This window comes from Thermobia domestica, chromosome 10, assembly GCF_964235325.1.
Source record: "Thermobia domestica chromosome 10, izTheDome1.hap1.1, whole genome shotgun sequence".
Taxonomy (NCBI): domain Eukaryota; kingdom Metazoa; phylum Arthropoda; class Insecta; order Zygentoma; family Lepismatidae; genus Thermobia; species Thermobia domestica.
In genome coordinates, this window is record NC_137463.1 from 32192191 (window position 1) to 32213847 (window position 21657).

The window sequence follows — 21657 nt, forward strand, 5'->3', positions numbered from 1 at the left end:
TGACATTTTTTGTTTAATTTTTTTTGATTTGAAAATTTTAGTTCGAAATTTTTTTGTTTTGAAAAGTTTGTTTAAATTTTTCAGTTTGAAAATTTTTAGTTTTGAAAATTCTTGCACTCAGCGGAACCATTTCGAAAAAGAATCGGAGCAGTTTAGATTTTCAAAATCTGGCAACATTGTTTCCATCAATGAAGCTCTTACTGATCAACAAACGCGGAGCGTTTTAAAAATCGTTCGAACAATGAACTAATCAGATTTAAGCAAAGAATCATCTTTTTATTTAATCCACGAACGGAAACGAGAGGTACTAACTAGGTCCAAAATCACATCATCCCATCCCTTTTATCCTTCTCAAAGAATAAATATATCCTTTCAAAGTAAACCATTGACAATTAAATACTGTATATGTTCAGTATGCAATAACAAAAGAATGGCAATGATACTGACAACGAATACGTAAGCACATGTAACACACGAATAGTTAAAAACCGTTTATTTGTTAATCGAATAGTTAAAAACCGGATAAGGTTTGACGGTTAACCGTGAAACAATTCCCTCTTTGTACTCACTGAAAATTTTTGGCTACAATATTTTGAGATGATGATTTTAACTAAACCGTCAATGTTATTTAAGATACAAATTACACGAACTAACAACATGACCAAGAACGTAACCTTAAAGTATCGTGGTTCTCTCTTATCAGAAAGCTTAAGATGAGTGCATTAAGGTACGCATATCCCCATTATATGTAAATAAAGTGACAGTAAACTCTAGTTTGAAGAGCTCACACAACGTCTATGTAGAGTATAAATCCAAAACAGCACAAAAATTTGTTAATATCAGTCATATAAGCTCTCATCGAGAATCAAACACATGACCTTCGGAAACTAAATCTAGATAGTGCATGCCTATAACATAATAAAGAAAATACATGAGGTTAGAAACCTTACCAAATTATATCTTTAGCAATTTTAGGTGATCAAATACTAAAATTAGTTATGGAGACCATGACTTTGGTTCTGCCAAATTAATCCACTAATCATGAAATTTTATGTTCGTTCATGTACCCATGCCCTATAAAAACCTATACTTATGACGTCATTATTATTTATCCACGAACGGAAACGAAAAGTAGTTACTAGGTTCAGCTCATCACTTCCCTCTTTTACCTTCTCTAGGAATGAATGTATTCTTTCAAAGTAAACCATTACACATAAATGTTCTTGTTTGTCATAAGAAATAACTCCTCAATGTTATCTCGTTACAGAAGTATGATTAATCGTTATTACAATGAACCAATCAGTTTTAAGCAAAAAGTAAATGTGGCGTCACAGACGAAAACAAGAGGTACTAACTAGGTCCAAAATAACCTCATCTCATCCCTTTTCTCCTTCTCAAAGAATGAATATATTTTTTCAAAGTAAACCATTACACACTATTTGACAATTAAACACCGTACTTGTTCGAACAAACAATGCCAACGATACTGTGACAACGAATACTTAAGCATATGTAACACGATATAGTTGACGTTTCCTTTTCAACATATGATTATAAGTCAATGCAGAAAGAAGCTTTTTAAATCTTTCCAACAGTTTTATTTAATCCACAAACGAATACAATATAAATTATTATTGTTAACCAAGTCCGGGATCGCTTCTCCCCCTCTTTTATGCGGCTCAAATAAATGTATACTTTCCTGGACACACTTTTTGACAATTGAATATCGTGGTTCGAGTCCCATAAGTTCCATGAATGAAACTAAACCTTAACTAAAATCAAGTATTCCTCCCAAAGTTTTCGAGTTAAGTTGATTTTGAGTTTAACGTCCCGTTCAGCAGCGAGGATAGAACCTACTAAATAACATGAAATCCAGACCGCATGAACTCCTTCCGGGAGTCGAACCCTGGTCTCCCACGTTAAGGCGCATACGCTAACCGGTTAGCCACGGAGGAACTCCAAAGTTTTCGAGTTTCATATTAATACTAATACTAATTTAAACTATTACTGTGGTCTACTAATTCATAATGTAATAGATCATCAAGAAAGAGATCAAACCTTGTTTTAGTAATTTTATACCCATAAAAGGGAACGAAAAAGCCATCATAACCTCCAAGCTAAAAGTCCCAGTTCAGTGACGTCAAACGAACATATTAGCTCGAACCAAATACCTCTAATTCATTCATACCAGTAGGGGTGCGGTGGCTCAGTGATAGAGCGTTCACCTCTGCTGTATGTGGTCCCTGGTTCAAACCCCGCCAAAATAGTTTTGTGGTGGGCAACATTATGCTCGGGATACTCCAATTTTCTCCCACACTTTCATTCATTTCTCATCGTCACCGTCTCCTTTAGCCTAAACGGCATAACCGTGGGTGGATTTCATTTGCACCAGTGTTAGTCCATTTCATCAAAGGGATAACAATCTCCAAATTTTATGCCATAAAAGGGAACGAAAAATAAAAAGCACTCGTAAACCTGTATTATTTCATAACGTAATGAATCATCAAGACCAAATTTTTAGTAATTTTAAAGAATCATCATAACATCTGATCCAAAACTTCCATTTCAATGACGTCATAGCAAGGTCAAGGTATCTCTGACTCATTCGCACCAGCGTGCATGGCCCCTGAATAAGCATAAGCAAAATTTCAATAGGTGACGCAATCCCGGGCCAAAGCATCCCTGATTCATTCACTATGGTCCATGAGCCCCGAATTGCATAATCAAAAGTGAGATAGGGTGGGGCCAGTACTACTGTGGATATTGACAGAATGTTGTTATATTATATGTGAATACTAGCAGCGTTCACCCCGCTTCGCTGGGGTCACCCCGGAACGCAATAAACTTTGTTACTTAGATAATTTTTCCTTTTTCGCTTTCAAGTGATATGATAAAAACCATAGAAGATTGCAGTAAATGTTAACATTATATCGCCTGTCATTTATGTTAACCCGCCGAGTGACACGGTCATGTGGGTTGCATATAAATACGGTTAGATTTAGCTATGATGAGCTAACAAAGGATTTCTACGTTATGGACACTTGAATGGTCAATTATCTCAAGACACTGGTAATTGAAAATTAAAGTGATATGATAAAAACCATCTAGGGTCCAAATCTTAATAACCCCCCAAAAATGAAAGAAATTGGTTCAGCCGTATTAGCGTGATGAGCTAACAAAGGATTTGTACGTTCTCTTTTATATGTGAATATTAAATACAAATTAAGAAAATGATGTAATAGCAATAAATAAGTGTATATAGTGTACTTATCTGCAAATATTTGTCATGTTTTTTTCCTCAATATTATTACAACATGGGATTTACGTCCTTGAAATATAGTCAGAGGCGTAAAAAAAAGAAAATGCGGTTATAAACAGAGAATATTCAAAATCGGATCATGGTTCCAAACAGAAAACTCACTATCCTTAAAACCATGTCCACAGGAAGTTTACGATCCCCAAAAGCCACTTTAAAATTGCACTTTAGTAAGGAAGGCAGAACTTCTTTCCATAAGTTTTCAGTTCAATACTCTGAAATGGTTGTGTATATGAGAATGGGGGGGCTTTGATTGCTTTCTCCTTCTCTTATCCAAAATAATTGAACATGACCGATATTAGTATAGAATTTATAGCTTTGGGGTCTGAAAAGTTTATTGGTAGCAGCTCGGATGACCTTCAAGGTTGAGGAAGGAGTGCGGTAACATCCTTTAAATGCAACACTTATTTGAGACGTGTACTTGCAGCTTAAAGTAGGACCTAAATAACATCAGCTGTCATCGCGAATAAAATTTAAAAATCCAACTGCTATCTCACAGACCAAGCTTCTAGTATAAAATTATATAACTTTATTTTTTCGGAAGATATTAAATTAAGAGATGACTTTTATTTTTCCCTCCTAAAGTAACTTTATGAAAAATTCATATCCTTGTGTTCTCCTCTTTAGGATACGACTATATTGGTGAGTCTTTGGAGTGTTCACATGGACCCAAATCACTGGGAGGAACCAGAAAAATTTCAACCAGAACGATTTATGGATAAAAATGGAAAACTACAGCAGGATGATTGGCTTATTCCTTTTGGTTTTGGTAAGATGCCTAAATAAAAATTATGTTACGATTATTAATAAAATTATATTGAATAAACTTTTAAATATGAATAATTCTATTATGCTTTTCAGCCAGAATTGAGAGTAGAAAATTTAGATATCTTTATTGTAAATTTACATGTGTAATCGAGGCATTATACGTTCAGTAATTATATCATTAATATTATTGCCTAAAATTGATTAACACTGCATCACTTCTCCCGAATTGACAATTTGCCGCCATCGATGGCAGACCGCCTCCTACTTCAGCGGTGAGGCCGTCAACACAGGCGATGTCAAGTCGGGATGTTGGCGTTGCCCGCTTATGCCTTTTGTGGCTCTTTCCCGCTGGCAGCTCGCCAGCGACGATAGCAGTTGTTCCGCTAAAGTGCCCGCGATGCAGTTTTGTAGCTCAAGAGCCTGATTGGAGAAATCGTCGTCTGGTCGCGCTGCTTGTAAGTTCGGTTCGCGTTCTTCATTTGTTACATAGTGATGCAGTATGGGTGGAGTCCTTCAAACTTTTACAAAGAGAGTTTACACGTTTACAAATGGGAGAAGACTTTTTGTGAGTGATGAAAATGTGCGTACATTATACCGTAGTGCTTTAGCAAATGAACAATTGTTTGGCAACTGTACCAAGTTGCTGGTCAAGCGAAAATGACAAGAACATATGTGTAAGTGGCCCCCGGTGAGGAAGACGACGAATAAAGTAAATGTTCACCGGCTAATGATATTTCATGTAAAATCTGTGGACGAAGTGGTAGAGCTATAAATATGTGGTGAGTTACACTAGCGCAATTATGCACACTACTGTTCCTACAAAGCAATTTTTCGATTATTTTTTCAGTTTGATTACAGGAAAACGGTAATATTTAGTAATTTAATTTGATTCCTCCGAAACCTGGCCCTTGAGACCCAGGCATTTATTCATCCGGCTGCTTGCGTACGGATTTGTGGTCGTAAAACCCATAAATCGCTGACCAACGAGCGTGCGACATTTTGGCGGAAGCAGTCACGTTACCGCTAAGCGAGCCGCCGGCGGAAAAAGTGTAAAGTCGTTGTCGAGCCGCTGTCGATACTGGTAAGTCCTGAACAAGTATATATAAACGTATCGAATTCAGAACCACCTCCTTTATTTGAAACCTGAAGATTAAATGTTAAACGTAAACCATGTTGAACTTGGCATCATGAACATTCCGCCATCACTGGCACAAACGGTCGTCACATTGGAGGCATTTCCAGTATTATGCGAATCACAGCTAATCTCTTTCTTCTTCTATCTCTTTTAATATAAATGTTTAATTTTCAAATTAGATAATGGTATATTCAAATAAATATGTATATAAACCAAGGATCTTATAAAATAGAGGATCTGCCCTTACAACAAAATCTTGAAGATATACATCACAGTTTCGCCACCCCTACTCTGCCCACTCCGCCCAATAGGATCGCAATGTTTTCAGCAAACAATCATGGTGGAAACGAAAGTAACCAATCAGACGATGGCAGAAACGAGAGTAGCCAATCAGACGTGCCGATGCTCGGTTGTTTTTGGCTTTATCGATTTAATAGGATGAAGATACATATTTGCAGATCCTCTACTTATAACATCCTTGATATAAACAAATCAATATATATATATATAGTTTTAAAGAATGTCTCATAATTTTAAATAACTTAATTGAAATTTGATATTACTAGCATGAACATTTGGTCGTTAATTGGAAAAGTTCAGTTAAAACAAGTGAGTATCGATTCACAGTATAAAACTAAGACCTCCAAATAACGTGAAATCAATATTCAAACTTGAAGTGGTGCATGTATCAGTACTGGTTGCAATAGAGTATTAAGATCAAGGACAGAACCTGTTCCTCGGACGTTGAAACCATATTTGAAAAAGTCATTAATTACTATCCTTTACCGTACTGTTTCTGTTCTATGGATAAAGGTTGAAGCCAAAAATATTTTATTTCAGCCACTTCTGGTTTGAATATAGAGCTAAGGGAGGGGATAAAACTATTCTTGGGACTCTGAATCGATTGCGAGAAACTACATATTGATAGCATTTATCGTTTCTGTTCTACAAAAATATCTATTTGAAACAAGAAGTAATAGTAAATTTAACTCACTTTCGATTTCGGTAGAGTATTGTGCATAATCATAGTATGTTGTCTTGAGACGCTTAATCGCCTAAAGAAACACTTCTTGCTATCTGCTGCCGTTCTTGTTTTATAGCGATAGATTGAAACTGAAAATTGTTAATTTTAACAACTTGTCATATTGTCTTGGGACACTGAATCGTTTGCAAAAAAGCGCTTCTTGCTATCTGTTGCCGTTTTCGTTCCTTGGCGATAAAGGTTGCAATCGAAAATGGTTTGTTTTAACCACTTCTGGTTTAAATAGATGGTTAATGGAAAGGCAGAAGATATTCTTAGAACGTTGAATCAGTTATTTTTTTAAAAAAAAACGCATCTCAATATCTTTTACCGTTTCTGTCGCTTGAAATTCAGTACCGAAACCGGAAGTAGTAGTAAATTTCGACCATTTCCGATTTTAGTAGAATGTTCGGGAAAGTCATAGTACGTTGCCTTGAGACTCGCGTGCAAAAACAACTTCTTGCTGTTTTCGTTTTCGTTCTATCGTGATATACATTGAAACAAAAACAGCTAATTTTAACCACTTACGTTTTGAAGAGAAGGTTAATGGCGAAAATAGATCGTATTCTTGAAATGCTGAATCAATTAAAAAAAATTGCATCTTGATAGCATCTACTGCTTTTGTTTTACGAAAATTAGTATTGAAACCGGAAGTAACAGTAAATTTGAACTTCTGGTTTTGGTAGAGTGTTCTGGATAGTCACATTATGTTGCCTTAGACGCTGAACCAATTACAACTTTGCCATAGTTGGCTTTGCTGTTATAGTTACTTATTGCATTATTGACATTGCGTTGCGTTGCGTTGCAATCCGCAAATTTCGCGACGACTGTTGTGTAAATGAAGCCCTTGGTAATAAATTACTAAAACGAGCGTATAACCAAACTAAATACAACAAAAGGCAATTTACCTTTGTTTATTATTAGTTAACAACGTATGTTCTCTTATTTTTCTTGTTTGTTAAAGGTAAACGCCGTTGTTTGGGAGAAGGCCTGGCACGTACGAGCATGTTTCTGATTTTCACCGCTGTTCTTCAGACATTCAACATAACCTCAGCACCAAACCATTCACTACCAAGTCAACATGGACATGACGGAGTTACTCTATCTCCGAAGCCTTACTTTGTAACACTAAATATTCGAGAGTAACTAACAACTAATACTTTGTATTGCCACACCGATTAATTTTTCTCTATCTATTAATTATAAATAATAAATCTTGATAGAAATCGTACATAAGTTACATTGATTAAAGACAGTTATAATTATTTGAATTTTAAGCTCTAGTTAGGTTAGATTATTTACATGTTCTTTGTATAATCCAATGCAATATGAAAAAAAAATCATATGTTGATTTGCTGAATCAAAATCTGTTTCAATTTATTGAATATATCGTACTTAAAGCATTTAACCTAAGTTATATGTTCTGGCTAGAGTATGTGAAGATTTATGAAATACAGTGTGGGCCAAAAGAAACTTCCTAATTTCATTGTAATATTATATGTGGAATACATAACAAAAGTAGAAATTGAACGCATTGTATGGTTCAACACACTAGAAAGTTTCGTTTAGGTAGGATTACCCCCTTTACGTGTTAAAACTATTGTTTCTAGTGTCTTTCTCCTGAACATGTAAACAGTAGGCCTACTGATTTCAGATTTCGGCCTGAGACTCTTTATAGGGTTTAGATGAGCAGTTGAAAAAGCGTGATGTCCAGATACCAGTAACCTACATTGAGCATGAACTGTGATATGGCTGGGAGGATTTTTTTTTTTTTTTTTTTTTGCCCCTGAGGGAATTTTCCCTTTTGTCGTTCCCTGAAGTCATCAGAATGCATTTAGACCATTTGACTTTTATCATTGCCTTTTCCATAACTTTCGACAACACTTCAAATTTCAATTTCTGAACTTCGAGCGGAATGTGATGTTGAACTATTTGACTGATTAACCTGAGTATACTCGATTTCATTCGACTTATCCACCTTAATTCATACAAGCATGTCGTTTTCAATATTAATACTTGTAAATCAAACTTTTGGCTCTACGTTGTAACGAACAAGTTTTCTCTTAGTTACAGATAGTGTTTAATTGCTCCTGCCTTTCTGTAATTTCTTATATCACGTCCATGTAACTTTATTATTGTTTAGGCTACTTTTGTGTTAGTTATTTCTTTTACATTTGTTAACGATATTTCTCGTAATTAATTTCACATTTACATGTACTTCCTATCTTTATTTAAAGCGATTTTGAAAATTATCTCAAATATCTTGAAAATGTATGTTTTAATTTATTATAAAGTTATAGAGACTAATGTAATCAAGTATGTATTTCAATGTAAACTTTCTTATCGTTAGAGAATATAAAGACCGAAATGTAATGTAATGGGTTATTTTCGTCCTGTTGATATTTGTAGTTTTTTCATTGACATTGTTAACACTCCCAGCAGTTTCGCCATATTCTTCTGGCCCTACTTCTTCTTGATTCAGCTGTTAATCTTATCATTCTATCCTATGTTAGGGAGTTAAGCTTACATTGATAAAATATTGACTTCTCTTAACAGAAAATGTACTCTTACTGCCTTAGAAAGTGTTTCATAAGCGAAAAATTGCATTAATGAGTGCAAATTGTGTTTAAGAGAGCTGAGTTGGCAAAAAACTACAATGTATAAAACACAAACCACTTGTGCTAGGTGTCCATTAAAAAAGCACGAATATTATCTAACCAAATCAGAGCAGGAGCTCCCAGAGGTGCCTTCATATGTGTTAGCCCGTCCGCGACGTTGAGTATACGTATAAAAGAGGACAGTGGGAAAATAAGTTCATATGGTATAAAAACACATGCGTTGAGTGTGGCCCTGTTTTGCGAGACTCATGTGATCATTTTGTATATCTGTATTCATATTGTTCATCACATCATCATGTCTTCGTTGTGGATACCTGGTAAAGAACACATTTACTTCTGCTCTAATTTTGTATTTGAATAGCACATCACTGAGTTTCACCGTTCTCTTACACTATTTTTGGACACTATCATCATTGTCAATATGTTATTTCAGACTGCTCAGTGAAAGGAGTCGGAGAACTTTCGAATACTTCGATTATTAGGGATCACGACCTACAACACTGTTTACTATGGCTTCTGTGTTTAAGGGTGCGTTCTTACGTGCTTACAAATGTACACTTTGTAGTACATATTCTCGTATTTTACACATATCACAAGTAAGATACACAAATTCAGATTACTCATGTGTTCCTCTTTCGAAATCAGAATTCATATGTCTTCCGTAAACTTTACAAAAGTATGCCTCCTAAATTAGGATAGCATCGATCCTGTTTCCATGAACGATTTCATCAACGTTCGAATGCAAGAAATGGGCGAAATAGCCTTAATCTTGAAAACACATATGACCTCTGGGTTGCAGTTGTGGACCTATTGATACTAAAGTAAATATCAACAGTTTATGCTGTGTATGGCGTTTTCTGTCTAATTTCCGTCATTTATCTTAAAACCTGTAGCTCAAAAGACAAAAATTAAATACCAGTATATAAAACGTTCCCCTTATTTCTAAGGGGAACGTTTTATGAGAACACTTGAAAGACATTATTTTTAACAAATAAACAAGGATAAACAAAGTTCCCAAATCGGTTGATTTATGTAAAAGTCATTTTAATATTCTAAAATATTTTCTATTAACTTTCATTTTAACATGACATATGCTTAACATTTTGATTCGGTGCCAGAATATGAAATTTACCTTTTTTCACAAAGTATAATATTTCACCTTCATGCCTCTGTATTCGTAAACGTGAATTATTTCCTTTTATTACTGCTATCTTAATTACAATTAAGAATGTATGATTCATCAATTTTTCTATTTGTTGTATTTTCAAAGGCATATGTAGTATATTTTCACAATTTATAAACTTCTACGTCTTATCATTTCTATGTTTATATTTATTAAAAAGGTAACAGTTATTTAATAGAAATAGTAATTACGTACCAATTATCATAAATTGTTGTAATAAATAGGTAATTAATGAAATTCTACATTAATATAATAAATAGGTAATGAATGAAATTCTACATGAGATGAACAAAATTAACTATATAAGTGGAAAGGCTCATGCGTGTTTTCCAAACAAAATGGAGAAAAGCCGATTAATTTGTAAACAAAGAAATTGATGTTGCTTGAGGACCAACCAACTTACTGATATGAAACTGATGCTGAAATGTACTCTCCGTAAGCTCTTCATTCGGACCCTAACAAGACAACCATGCACAATATGGTTAGTGGGAAAGAACTCATCAACTCTTAAATTGTAATTTCCGTTCAACATAAATATTTTCAAAGTATCCGGTTATAAGTAAATTTTTTACCATATTTATTGTATTTAAGGGGGAGAAGCGGCGCTAAACATATTTAAATTATAATGAGTATTTTAAGATTGCAATGAACTTAAATTGTTTAAAGTTAAAAAAGTGATAAAAATTATAGCAAACCTATCTTATACTTATCTACTTGGACTCCATCTTCTTTCTCCTACCAGGACAAATTTCCACGTCAGTTTTCAAGAAAATAAGAAAGACACTTCTGTAACGCTAAACCGTGTCATTCAGTAACAATAATAATTTTGAGAGTTTTTATTTTGTTGAAATCATTATTTACTTAGGCCAACTTACTGTACGTAGGTATATTATTCGTGTATTTATCTGATGTATTTAAATAATAATAATAATAATACAGAAACTGCAAAGAGTTTTAGGTTTGAAGCAATATATAAGATTCAATATATAAGTTATTAGGGACTTTTGATCAAGGTAGTGATCTAAATGTTCTTAAAATCATGTATGATCTGGGATTTGAGAGAAAGAACTTGAAGCCACTGAGAGAGCAATTTATTTTATATAATTCCTATTATTTCGAGAGTCATATTCAACGAAATAAAGTTTGTTCCCAATCAAAGTTTGGTCATGGATTTCATGTAATTTAGTAATTTTACATAAGAGGATGAAGAAAATATTAATTCGTAATATTGATGTAATGATTTATGACTACATTATTATACACTATATCTATAATAAGTAATAAAATAAAATACAATCATTGAATGTATGTACAAAAGTTAAGTTTAGTAGCAGGAATAGAGTAGCTGTTCTTCATTCGTTAATGAAGGTCTTTATTAGTAAGAATATAATTGTAAGAAAGATGATACAAATAGTAAACATAATTGATGTGAACAGCAGTATAGAGAACCTGAAATAAATTATTCTCATTTCGTTTATTTATCTACAGTTATTAGGATTTGCCATTACTCTTTTTGGTAATAAACGACATTTTATAAAACATTCAGATGTTTTAATTACGATCTGTAAGCTGCATGTGTATCCATTGGAGGTAAAATATAGGAATTCACAGACATTAGCGGAGATATTATTATGGTGAGTCAAATATTGGCAGTAATAATCACATTAGGGTTTCGAAAGTGGGTCCGTATTTGGATGGGTGCTTTTATTGCTAAAAATTAAAGGGATCATTTATTTGAGGAACCAAATATAAGGGTCAAAAACTAGGTAAAAGACATGTAATCTTTCCCAAGTTGTGAAATTAAATGGATAAGACATCTGTGACGCATCAAAATCTGATTTCTTACATCCTAGAGAGGTCCTTCAAATTTTGGCAATAATCGAGATGTGCCCACCAAATCAAACATTCAAGAAATTAGGCTGACAACTTTTAGATAACATCTCAGAGAGGATGGTCCTGGTCAAATTTGATGGGTCGAAATATAACCATTTCAATGAAAACCATTATAACCTCTAAATTTACTCAATAACCAAGACAGAGCCTCGGTCTCTAGTGAGAGTAATAAAAATTTGTTTGGAAAAGAGGAATATTTGATAAGTAACTTATACCAAGGGCAATATACATAGTCGACCGCGTAGGGGTTCCCTACACGAACCGTACCTGTGGGATACCTCAAACTTTCCCTTGACTGTGCAATGCTTAAAGTTTTTAAACTGATCCCTCGGGTACGGTTAACACTGAGGGCTGGTGGCACCTCTGGCGAGGCAAAAAATTTGTCAAAAACAGTTGAAGATATGCTCCGAAGCTCAATTCTACTATTATAAAACACTTAACAATCGTAAGAAGTAATTGCATAGATACAATGCATGTCATGTCAAGAAAATGAAATAATTTTTTTGAACTTTGTTCTTGAAATACAAAAGTGGAAAAATAAAGGTGTAGATTAGGAATACAGTTTTTTTTTTTTTTTTTTTTACTTTTCAGGTAAAGTCTGTTAACTCGGAAAAAGAAACAAGGAAAATATGTAGCTAGAAAACCTGAGGCTGTAGCTTTACAACATAGATCCCACTAGAAATAAATTACATCTTTTTGACATCACCTCATAATATTTTTGAGAATGTATTTTCTAAACAATTTTCCAGGAAAGTTAATCTTAGGAGGACTTAAAGATTATGTTTATAAATACAGTATTTTCTTGTCAAAATTCCATGCAAATAGCGTAAAACTTATTATGAAGTTATTCCTAGAGTGTTATCAACCAATTGCGTACAATTGTGTAAGACACATACATACTTAGCTAGTACATCTAGTGAAAGCCACACGTCTCAAAACCATGCACAAATTTTGCAAGCTGCTCATTACAAGCTATTTTTGCATCTATTATGGTTTGTGTCAAGGTGACGCTGGAGGGCTATAGTCGAGGTGCATCCGTAGGGAACAGGCGAATTTGCGATCGTGGATGTACGCGTAAGCAAATTATTGGTTCACTCGAGCAGACGGTTCTATCAAGTAGAAAATTTATAGGTAAAATACGATGTGAAACATTTTTCGTGAAGGAATGAGAGTGTGAATATAAGTAATTACAATCAATCACAGCATAATTAAATCAATTTTAAGTGATAATGAAAGTATTATATGTGTAAGTGTGCGCTCTTCCATTATCCTCGTTTATGCATATATCCCCGTCGCTGACGCCCCTACTCATTACGGACGCACCCGCTCGCTATCACTCGGGACCCCCTGCTGCGCTCCTACCTTAAATCGGTTAGATAGCATTCGTGCTATATAATGGCCATCAAGTACAAGTTGATTCGTGTCTTGTGCCATATGTCCACACTGTATTTATACTGAGCCCTCCTGAAGTCAATCTGCAAGTAGCAATGGAGCTCTTAATTTAGTTCATGCTCTGCTACAATAAATACAAAGCTCTAACCTAACCTGAAGATGTAAAAAATGCGACAAAATTTGGTAGAACTGCCTGCTAGAGTAATGTTCAAATTAATACAAAAAATATGCACCAATCTGTAGTAGGTGGTCACTAGAATCTAGTTTTGCATTATAATTATATAATTATGAACCATACTTCTTAACGCTGTTTCTATAATCACAGATTACTTACATATGTAACGAATGTGTTTCGATCAATTACAGGGCAAAAGCAAGAGGTTGATGTTTTCCACTATTGTCTTTTCTTATGCACACATCACCATCGCTAATGTGTCTGCTTCCGCGGACAAAATCACGCGTGATCCCTCAAATTGTGCTCTGCTTGGAATCGAAATAAATGAAAACTTAGCTTGAGTTGGTCACTTAGTACAGATTCGTGCGTGGTTTTCGCTCTTATTTATTTGCAAGAATATTATAAATGTGTACGCAGCTGGTGGACAGGTAAGAAACTAAGAATGCAGAAGAGATGGTGGGTAACGCTCCTCAAATGTGCCTATGGTAACTGGGAAATATAGGCAAACGCAACCAAGGAAGAGGATTTAAAAGACATCGGAATAACATTTTCACGATGAAATATGTATAATTGTTGAATCAATTTTCCCTATCAGTGATGATTCCAGAATTTTTTTCTGCTGGTGGCGAATTTCAATATACTGGGGATGAAATGAAAATACTGGGAATCCACATTAACCACGATAGAATATGTGGTCCGGAGGAAATGTCATGGTTCTCGGGGAGAAATTTCCCACGGCCGATCCTTGAAATCACCACTTGTCCCCGTAATTCTTAAGTTAATCTATAATCCAATCTAAAATATACTACAAAACTTTGTAACACCAAATATCACTAGCTTATTTTATTTCAAGTAGAATTTATTAGTTTACTCCCTTTAATCTGGTATTCAATATTTGTAGTCACGAAAGAAATGTCAGCCGGGTAATGGGGCGTTTACACTTGGTCGATTTAGTCGCACGACTGAATCGATTTAGTCGCACGACTAAATCGACTCGCTGCATTTGCCACTAAATCGAAGCAACTAGGCCGAATCAGATCGATGGATGTGTTCAATTATTTCAACCACAGAAAATAGAACGTCTTTTAATTCAGTTGCCAGTCGATTAGTCGCTTTCGATCAACAAGCGATTAAGTTGAATTCCCGTTTACACGGTCGATTCAGTTGAAAGTGACGTCAATTCAACTGAATCGAACGCAAATCGACTAAGTGTAAACGCCCCATAAGAGGAGAAAATATTTTCAACCCTGTTCACGTGAGTTAACTTCTCCGAGAGACCTGCTGCTTTCATGTGAGGTCTGTGAGCAACTCCCACAAACAAATCTAGTGTTTGCTGAAAAGCGATGTTCTTTTCGATACTAAGCTAAGTGCTTCTAGACAGAGAAGAAAAACAACACTTGAAATTGTCTTCGAGGAAAACAAATAATTCATGCATAGTAGTTTACAAGTGCCAGATTAAATATTATAATTAATTTAGATACCTAAATACTCATGATCTACTCACAGGTTGAGGAGTGAACAATTAAAAGTGATTTCGGAAATTCAAGACTGCATTATTGGTCTAATACTATGAAATGAAATGGAACATCGCACAATTATGTCCTGGAGGATAAAGGAAACAGATGATGAATGAACGAAATTATTTATGAAAGGAACTGAGGAATGAAGTGGAAGGCAAAAAAGAACTCTTAAGAAACCAATGGACAGAATGTGTATACTATGTGTGTTCAACACCAGTGTTGCCAACAAGTTGTTACAAAAAGTCGCTAAATAGGAGATGAAATTACTCCAATTTTGGGTGAAAAGTCGCTAAAATATTTTTCGTGGAATTTTGCCTCTTTCATATATATTTTAGCGACTTTTCACCCAAAATTGGAGTCATTTCATATATATAAGATACGTGATCAATTCAAGCTATAGTACTATCTACAAGAACTTATATTAAAGACTCATATATAACTAACAATAATTTCACTTTTAAATATTTTTAACTTCAATTTTGCTTCAACGAAATCAAAAATGAGTTTAGAAAAACGAAAAAAAAATTAAAGGTCTAGAAAAAATCTTACTTCAGTTCTAGTCATGCTTCTACAGATAATCAGTTTGTTATCGGTAATGTATTATTTGTGCCTCTAAACGGAAGCTCTGTAAACTAAATGTCATTAAAAGCTGGAGTTGGTCCCCGGTAGAAGATAAGAGATAACAGCAATCAAAGTGGGAATATAGAGATAAATGTTGTGTACTTTCCCAGATCGTTGACACCTGCACTGATTCAAATAAGCAAAAGGAAAAAGACATATATATGTGAACTGATTTGAGCTAATAGTACTTATTTTAGGACAAGTTGTTTGTAGCACAAAAGTCGCTAGATTTGTAAGTAAATCGCCAAATCGTCATTCCAAAATCATTTAAAAAAGTCGCTAATCGGAAAAATTAATTTTTGTCGCTATCCTGGATGACAAATCCCATAGATTTAGCGACATTTTCCCCAAATTGGCAACACTGTTCAACACAAACACACATAGTATAGCCTGGAATCGAGCCTATGACCTTGAAACCAAAAGTGAGCGCTCTATCATTGAGCCATCATACTCTAATTATGACGGAAAGGCGCTCCCGATTCCGACGTCGATTGGTTGGGTAGTGGATTGATTTGGAGTTTAGTATTTTGTTGAGCGCATCTTAACGTGGAATCTGAACCACATAAGCTCCCACAAGGAATCGATTACGGGTCTCTCGTGCCGATGATGAGCACTCTAACTGTTACGATGGAATTCCCCACGGTCCAGTGGTGCTATTCAGCCGGTTTGCTAGAACCGGTTGTAAAAATATTTTCAGTTTTCAGAACCGTTTGTTAAACCCAGTCAACAGTAAATGTTACCCAGAAACAATATTTTTTTGTTTAACTATCTTTGTTTTTAGAGCCTCTTACAGCTACAGGGTTAAAAGTATGATCTCTCAGAATAAGGTATTCTATAAGCGTTTATTTCTTAATCTCAAATGCTGATATGTCAAGAATGAGAACTGCGATTACATCAGTATAGTTGTAAGGGTTATTTATATTCGAAACTTATACATACCATTAACGATAACGACGTAAATTTCGTGATTTTTGCTAGTGTTGTTCACGAAGGGGGGCTCTCTCATCTCGTGAAGTATCATGGAAATTCAATTACGTTTTCAAAAAGGTTTAATTATTTATATTGGACGATGTCGTTTTGTCTTTTCCTCAGCAACACTACTTTCTGCACACAATAAAAAGGAAACTAAAATCCAGCGGAATCACCATAAGAGAAGATCTGTGCCAGTCAAGATTACAACTCCTTAAGATGGCGACAACGAAATTCGGTACAAGGGACTTATATACACAGGATGGGAAAATCGTCATCATAAAAGACAAGGTAAAACATTTCATAACCACAGCTAAGGAACTTCAGTCGGTGTAATTACACAGAAGAACAAAACTGGGAAGTGCTTTTATGTTTCTTTCTATTATTATTATATTTTTATTTCACTAATATTTTTTTTAACCAATGGTTAGTGCCGTCCTTCTTATAAAGTGCAAGGCAGAAGTACTACCTCTGTGAGTAAAAACTGACTCCTCCTTTGTACATTATCTCGTTTTGACTGCTTTTATTACCAGCAACTTTCTGTGCAAAATAACTTACTCTTTAATATTCATTATGTGCAGACAATCATGCTTAAAACATTATTACGAAAACGTTTGCTCGAAAATGGACAATAAACTGGAGCGTGTTTCATATATAGTGAATATCTTATACGTTGTGTGCTTATATTCTTTATTTAGTGAGTGTGTTGCATTGTATCTAAAATGTTATAGTGTTGTTGCTTGTGGTTTCCATGATCTGTGCCCCTTTTCTCAATCTAAGCCACCGACGGAAGCCCTTGTTCATTTGCAGCCTGACTGCAACTGTACTGTAGATACTCACAAAATGTCTCATTACTGCTTTTTACGTTCTTACTATGTAATATCGTTTAAATTGTTTTATTGTGTCTTAAGCTTACTAAGTATGAATTCTCGGGAAAATGTAAGAAGTTCAAAATATCCTACAAACTTCTGTCTCATATCTGAGGTAAGTGCCAGGAGGATAATCACTGGGTTAGATATTATAATATACATAATACGTACCGTATGTCATAAATGTAACTATGAGTACGACTATGGGTAACTCTACTGGACATTCTCATATTCTTGACCTCTCTGTTATTAACAGAAACCGTGCTGTGGTATGCACAATACCTGCAGATGTCAAAAGAAAATTTACCGTTATGCATGCTAATGTTCGCTCACTTCTTCCGAAAATTGATGAAGTAAGATCTCTTATCGCTACGAATGAATGTGCTATATTTATTGTAACTGAATCATGGTTAGATAAATCTGTTAATACTGAACAAATTGATGTACAAGGGTATTCCGTTTTACGACAAGACACGGGCAGGGGTGGGGGGATAGTAGTATATTATCTTAAAAACCTAGAACTTATGACTTTTGCATCCAGCTCTGGTGACGGATTAGAGAGACCAAACATAGAATTTCTTAACTTTACTGTAAAAATAAACTCTTATTCAATAGGTTTTGCTGCATTATACAGATCACCCAATACACCCTCCATTCCGAAAGAAACCGAACTTTTGAAAACAAATAGTACCACTAGTGCCATCTGTTGTAATATTTTACCGGTAGATGACGTAGTCCCTCATTGACAACTGGTATAAATGTCATGACATTTGGATGCACGGCAACAAAGTTATTGCGTTTCAACTGTCAGTGTGTTGTGTACATCGGTCGGAAAATGAGTTTCAAACAACGAGCTGCAATTGAGTTTTGTGTTAAACTGGGTAAAACTTTTAGTGAAACGCACCAAATGCTACAAAATGCATATGGTGATGAGTGTCTATCCCGTACGCAAGTTTACGAGTGGTTCAGGCGATTCAAATCGGGTAGAGAGACGCTGGATGATGACGAAAGATGAGGCCGTCCCAGAACCGGATTATCGGAAGAAAACATCGAAAAAGTGCGTGAATTCATCAAACATAACAAAAAATCGTCGGTGAAAGTTATTGAAATGGAATTAGGCATTCCTCAAACAACCGCATACCGCATTTTGACCGAAGTTTTGGGCCTTAAGAAGGTTAATTCGCGGTTTGTACCACACAAACTCACCGAAGACCAAAAAGTTGATCGAATTGCGCATTGCAAAGACATCGTTAAAAGTGCTCGACAGGATCGAAACTTCTTGAAATCGATTGTAACTGATGATGAGACGTGGTGTTTTGAATATGAGCCCGAAACAAAGCGGCAAAGTGCTCAATGGAGAGCGCCGGATGAAGGAACACCCAAAAAAAGTCGCTTGGTGAAGTCAAAAGTTAAGGTGATGCTGATTTGTTTTTACGATTCAAAAGGAATTATCCACAAAGAATTTGTTCCGCCCGGCCAGACAGTCACTAGAGAGTTTTACTTGGGCGTCATGAAGCGTTTTCTGGCAAGAATTCGTCGTATTCGGCCCGAATATCGCGAAATCGGCAGTTGGACTCTTTTGGATGATAATGCACCATCTCATCGTTCGCGACTTGTAACTGAATTTTTGGTCAAAAATCACATTATTCGGTTGCATCATCCGCCCTATTCACCAGATCTCGCTCCGTGTGATTTCTATCTGTTCCCGAAACTGCAATTGGCGATGAAAGGAAAGTGGCACGCATCGATTGATGCCATTGAGAAGGCGACGACCGCCGTCCTAAAGACCATTCCAATAAAGGACATGGAGAAGTCGTTTGACAACTTGTTGGAGCGTGCAAATATGTGTATCGATGCAGAAGGGGAATACATTGATTAATAAAAATGATTTGTTCCAAAATGTACATTGCTTTTTTGTTTTTTTTAAAACGTTCGGTTTCTTTTGGAATGGAGGGTGTATATCGTATACTTCACTATCAATTATTGAAGATATTGTCATCGAGCTCTATCCACAGGTCGATTCTCTGTATTTAATTGGCGACCTGAACTGTGACCAAACTTGCATAAACAAACCTGAAACGGTATATTTAAACTCAATATTAAATAGGTTAAATCTTATTCAAATAATTAATGAGCCTACTAGGATAACTGAAACAAGTGAATCTTTGTTAGATGTTATTGTTACTGATAACAGAGACAGACTGGCGTTGCATGGTGTTAGCCCCCCTATTGGAAATTCTGATCACTGTGTTATATACATGGTTCTTGATATTAATAAACCGCCTAGCCCGAAACCTGAAATTCTTAGCTGTCGAGATTATGGTAGTTTTGATGAAAATCTTTTCTTTAGCGATGCTCAATACATACACTGGGAAAACATTGAGTCATTTGAAACAATAGACGGTAAGGTTTCCTTTGTACAGGACGCATTAACACATATATTCGATGTACATGCTCCTACAAAAAGATCAGGCTTTCTAAAACTAAACTCCCATATCTCTCAAGTAATACCAAGCTATTAATGAAATTGCGTGATCGAGCACATCTCAAGTTCAAGCGTACCAAAACCCAGCAAGATTGGGAAGAGTTTAAAAGGCTTAGGAACTTTACAACGTCAGTGGTTCGACAAGGAAAAATTGCTTACTTCTCTTATCGTATTAAAAACTGCACTGCAGTTAAAGACAAATGGAAAGTAATACAAGAGCTGGGTCTTTGTAACAGAAACAATGATGTAGCGCTTTCCAGTGAAATCAATGATCCAAATGTTATTAATGATCATTTCGTCAGTCTTCCTGGTTTGCCTCCTATTAATTCTGAGAGAGTTGACAAACTAAGAAATTTCTGTCTAAAAAACATCCACAGCTACAGACAACATTTCTATTTAACCCAATAAATGAATCCGATGTGAGAAAGGCGGTACACAGCATAAAATCTAACTCAGCTGGCCTTGATGCAATAAGCACTAAAATGATCAAATTAGCGTTGCCATTCATACTATCACCTCTAACGAAAATAATTAATTATTCACTAGTTAACGGCTGCTTTCCTACTGCCTGGAAAACAGCAAAAGTGGTACCGCTACCAAAGAAACCCCGCGTAACTTCCTTAAACGAGCTACGTCCAATTAGTATCTTACCAATAATGTCAAAGATCGTAGAAAAATTAGTAAACCAGCAATTATACGACTATTTAAATCATAATAATATTATCCCTATTATTCAATCCGGTTTTCCTAAGCATCATAGTACTGTCAGTGCGATGCTCGAGGTAACAGATGGGATATTAAACGCAGTTGATAACTCTCAAGTTGCAATCATAGTCCTCTTAGACCTAACCAAGGCCTTCGATCTAGTTAATCATAACCTGTTGTTGGCTAAACTAAGGTATTATAAATTTTCTGATACCGTCATAAACTGGATTGAAAGCTACTTACTAGGCAGGAAGCAACAAGTATATCTTAGGACAGCTCAAAATCCCTTATCTTCGGCACTCGTTATAAACAAAGGAGTACCTCAAGGATCAATCTTGGGTCCCCTTTTATTTTCTATTTACATTGCTGACCTCATAGATTCCATTAAATACTCTACTGTGCAGTGCTACGCGGATGACACACAACTTTGCATCATGTCATCACCACAAAATATTGAACAAACTGTAGAACTTGTGTAACGCCCCATTATATAACTTATTTACAATTGTATTACTAGTATAACTTACAATATACTTCTTGTAACCATTTGTATTTGGCAACCCTGTTGAAACATCATGTTCGCGGGTGCGCGAAAAGGATTCTGGGTACTCAGCCAGAAAAATGAAAACGTAATGGGTGACAGTAATTTTCGCCTGCCGACATATTTTCGATAAATCTTGTTTATTAGTGGTCATCCGAGTATCCAAAGTGGTTTTAGTTCACTTTGCAATATAGGGAACGATTCCTCACAGACAGTTTGTGCAATTAGTTTGAATAGCAGCAATATTTAGATGGAGTTGGGAAACAGGCTCCTGCCTTAGCCTACCACGTGAGTCGACATTGTGTGCGCGACTTTCTCAAGTTATCTTCAACAGTTCCGTAGAAGCAAATTTACATATATAGTGTGCAGTTTTAGGGAGTGGCTTTGTCACTATGCCAGTATTAGCGCACATATTTAGTTTGTGGCTTAAACTAAATCTTATTATG

General features: G+C 35.4%; 1 protein-coding gene across 1 annotated transcript in view; it reads left to right on the top strand.

Moving 5' to 3' along the window:
- The window catches only part of LOC145662405 (methyl farnesoate epoxidase-like), a 44236-nt gene extending 32274 nt beyond the window's left edge, over positions 1-11962 (top strand). Inside the window, exons 7-8 of the mRNA XM_081727944.1 lie at positions 3944-4085; positions 7205-11962. Of these exons, the coding sequence (XP_081584070.1) occupies positions 3944-4085; positions 7205-7386 (324 nt within the window). The 3' untranslated portion in view covers positions 7387-11962. The remainder of the gene's footprint in view (positions 1-3943; positions 4086-7204) is intronic.
- Positions 11963-21657: the final 9695 nt, after the last annotated feature.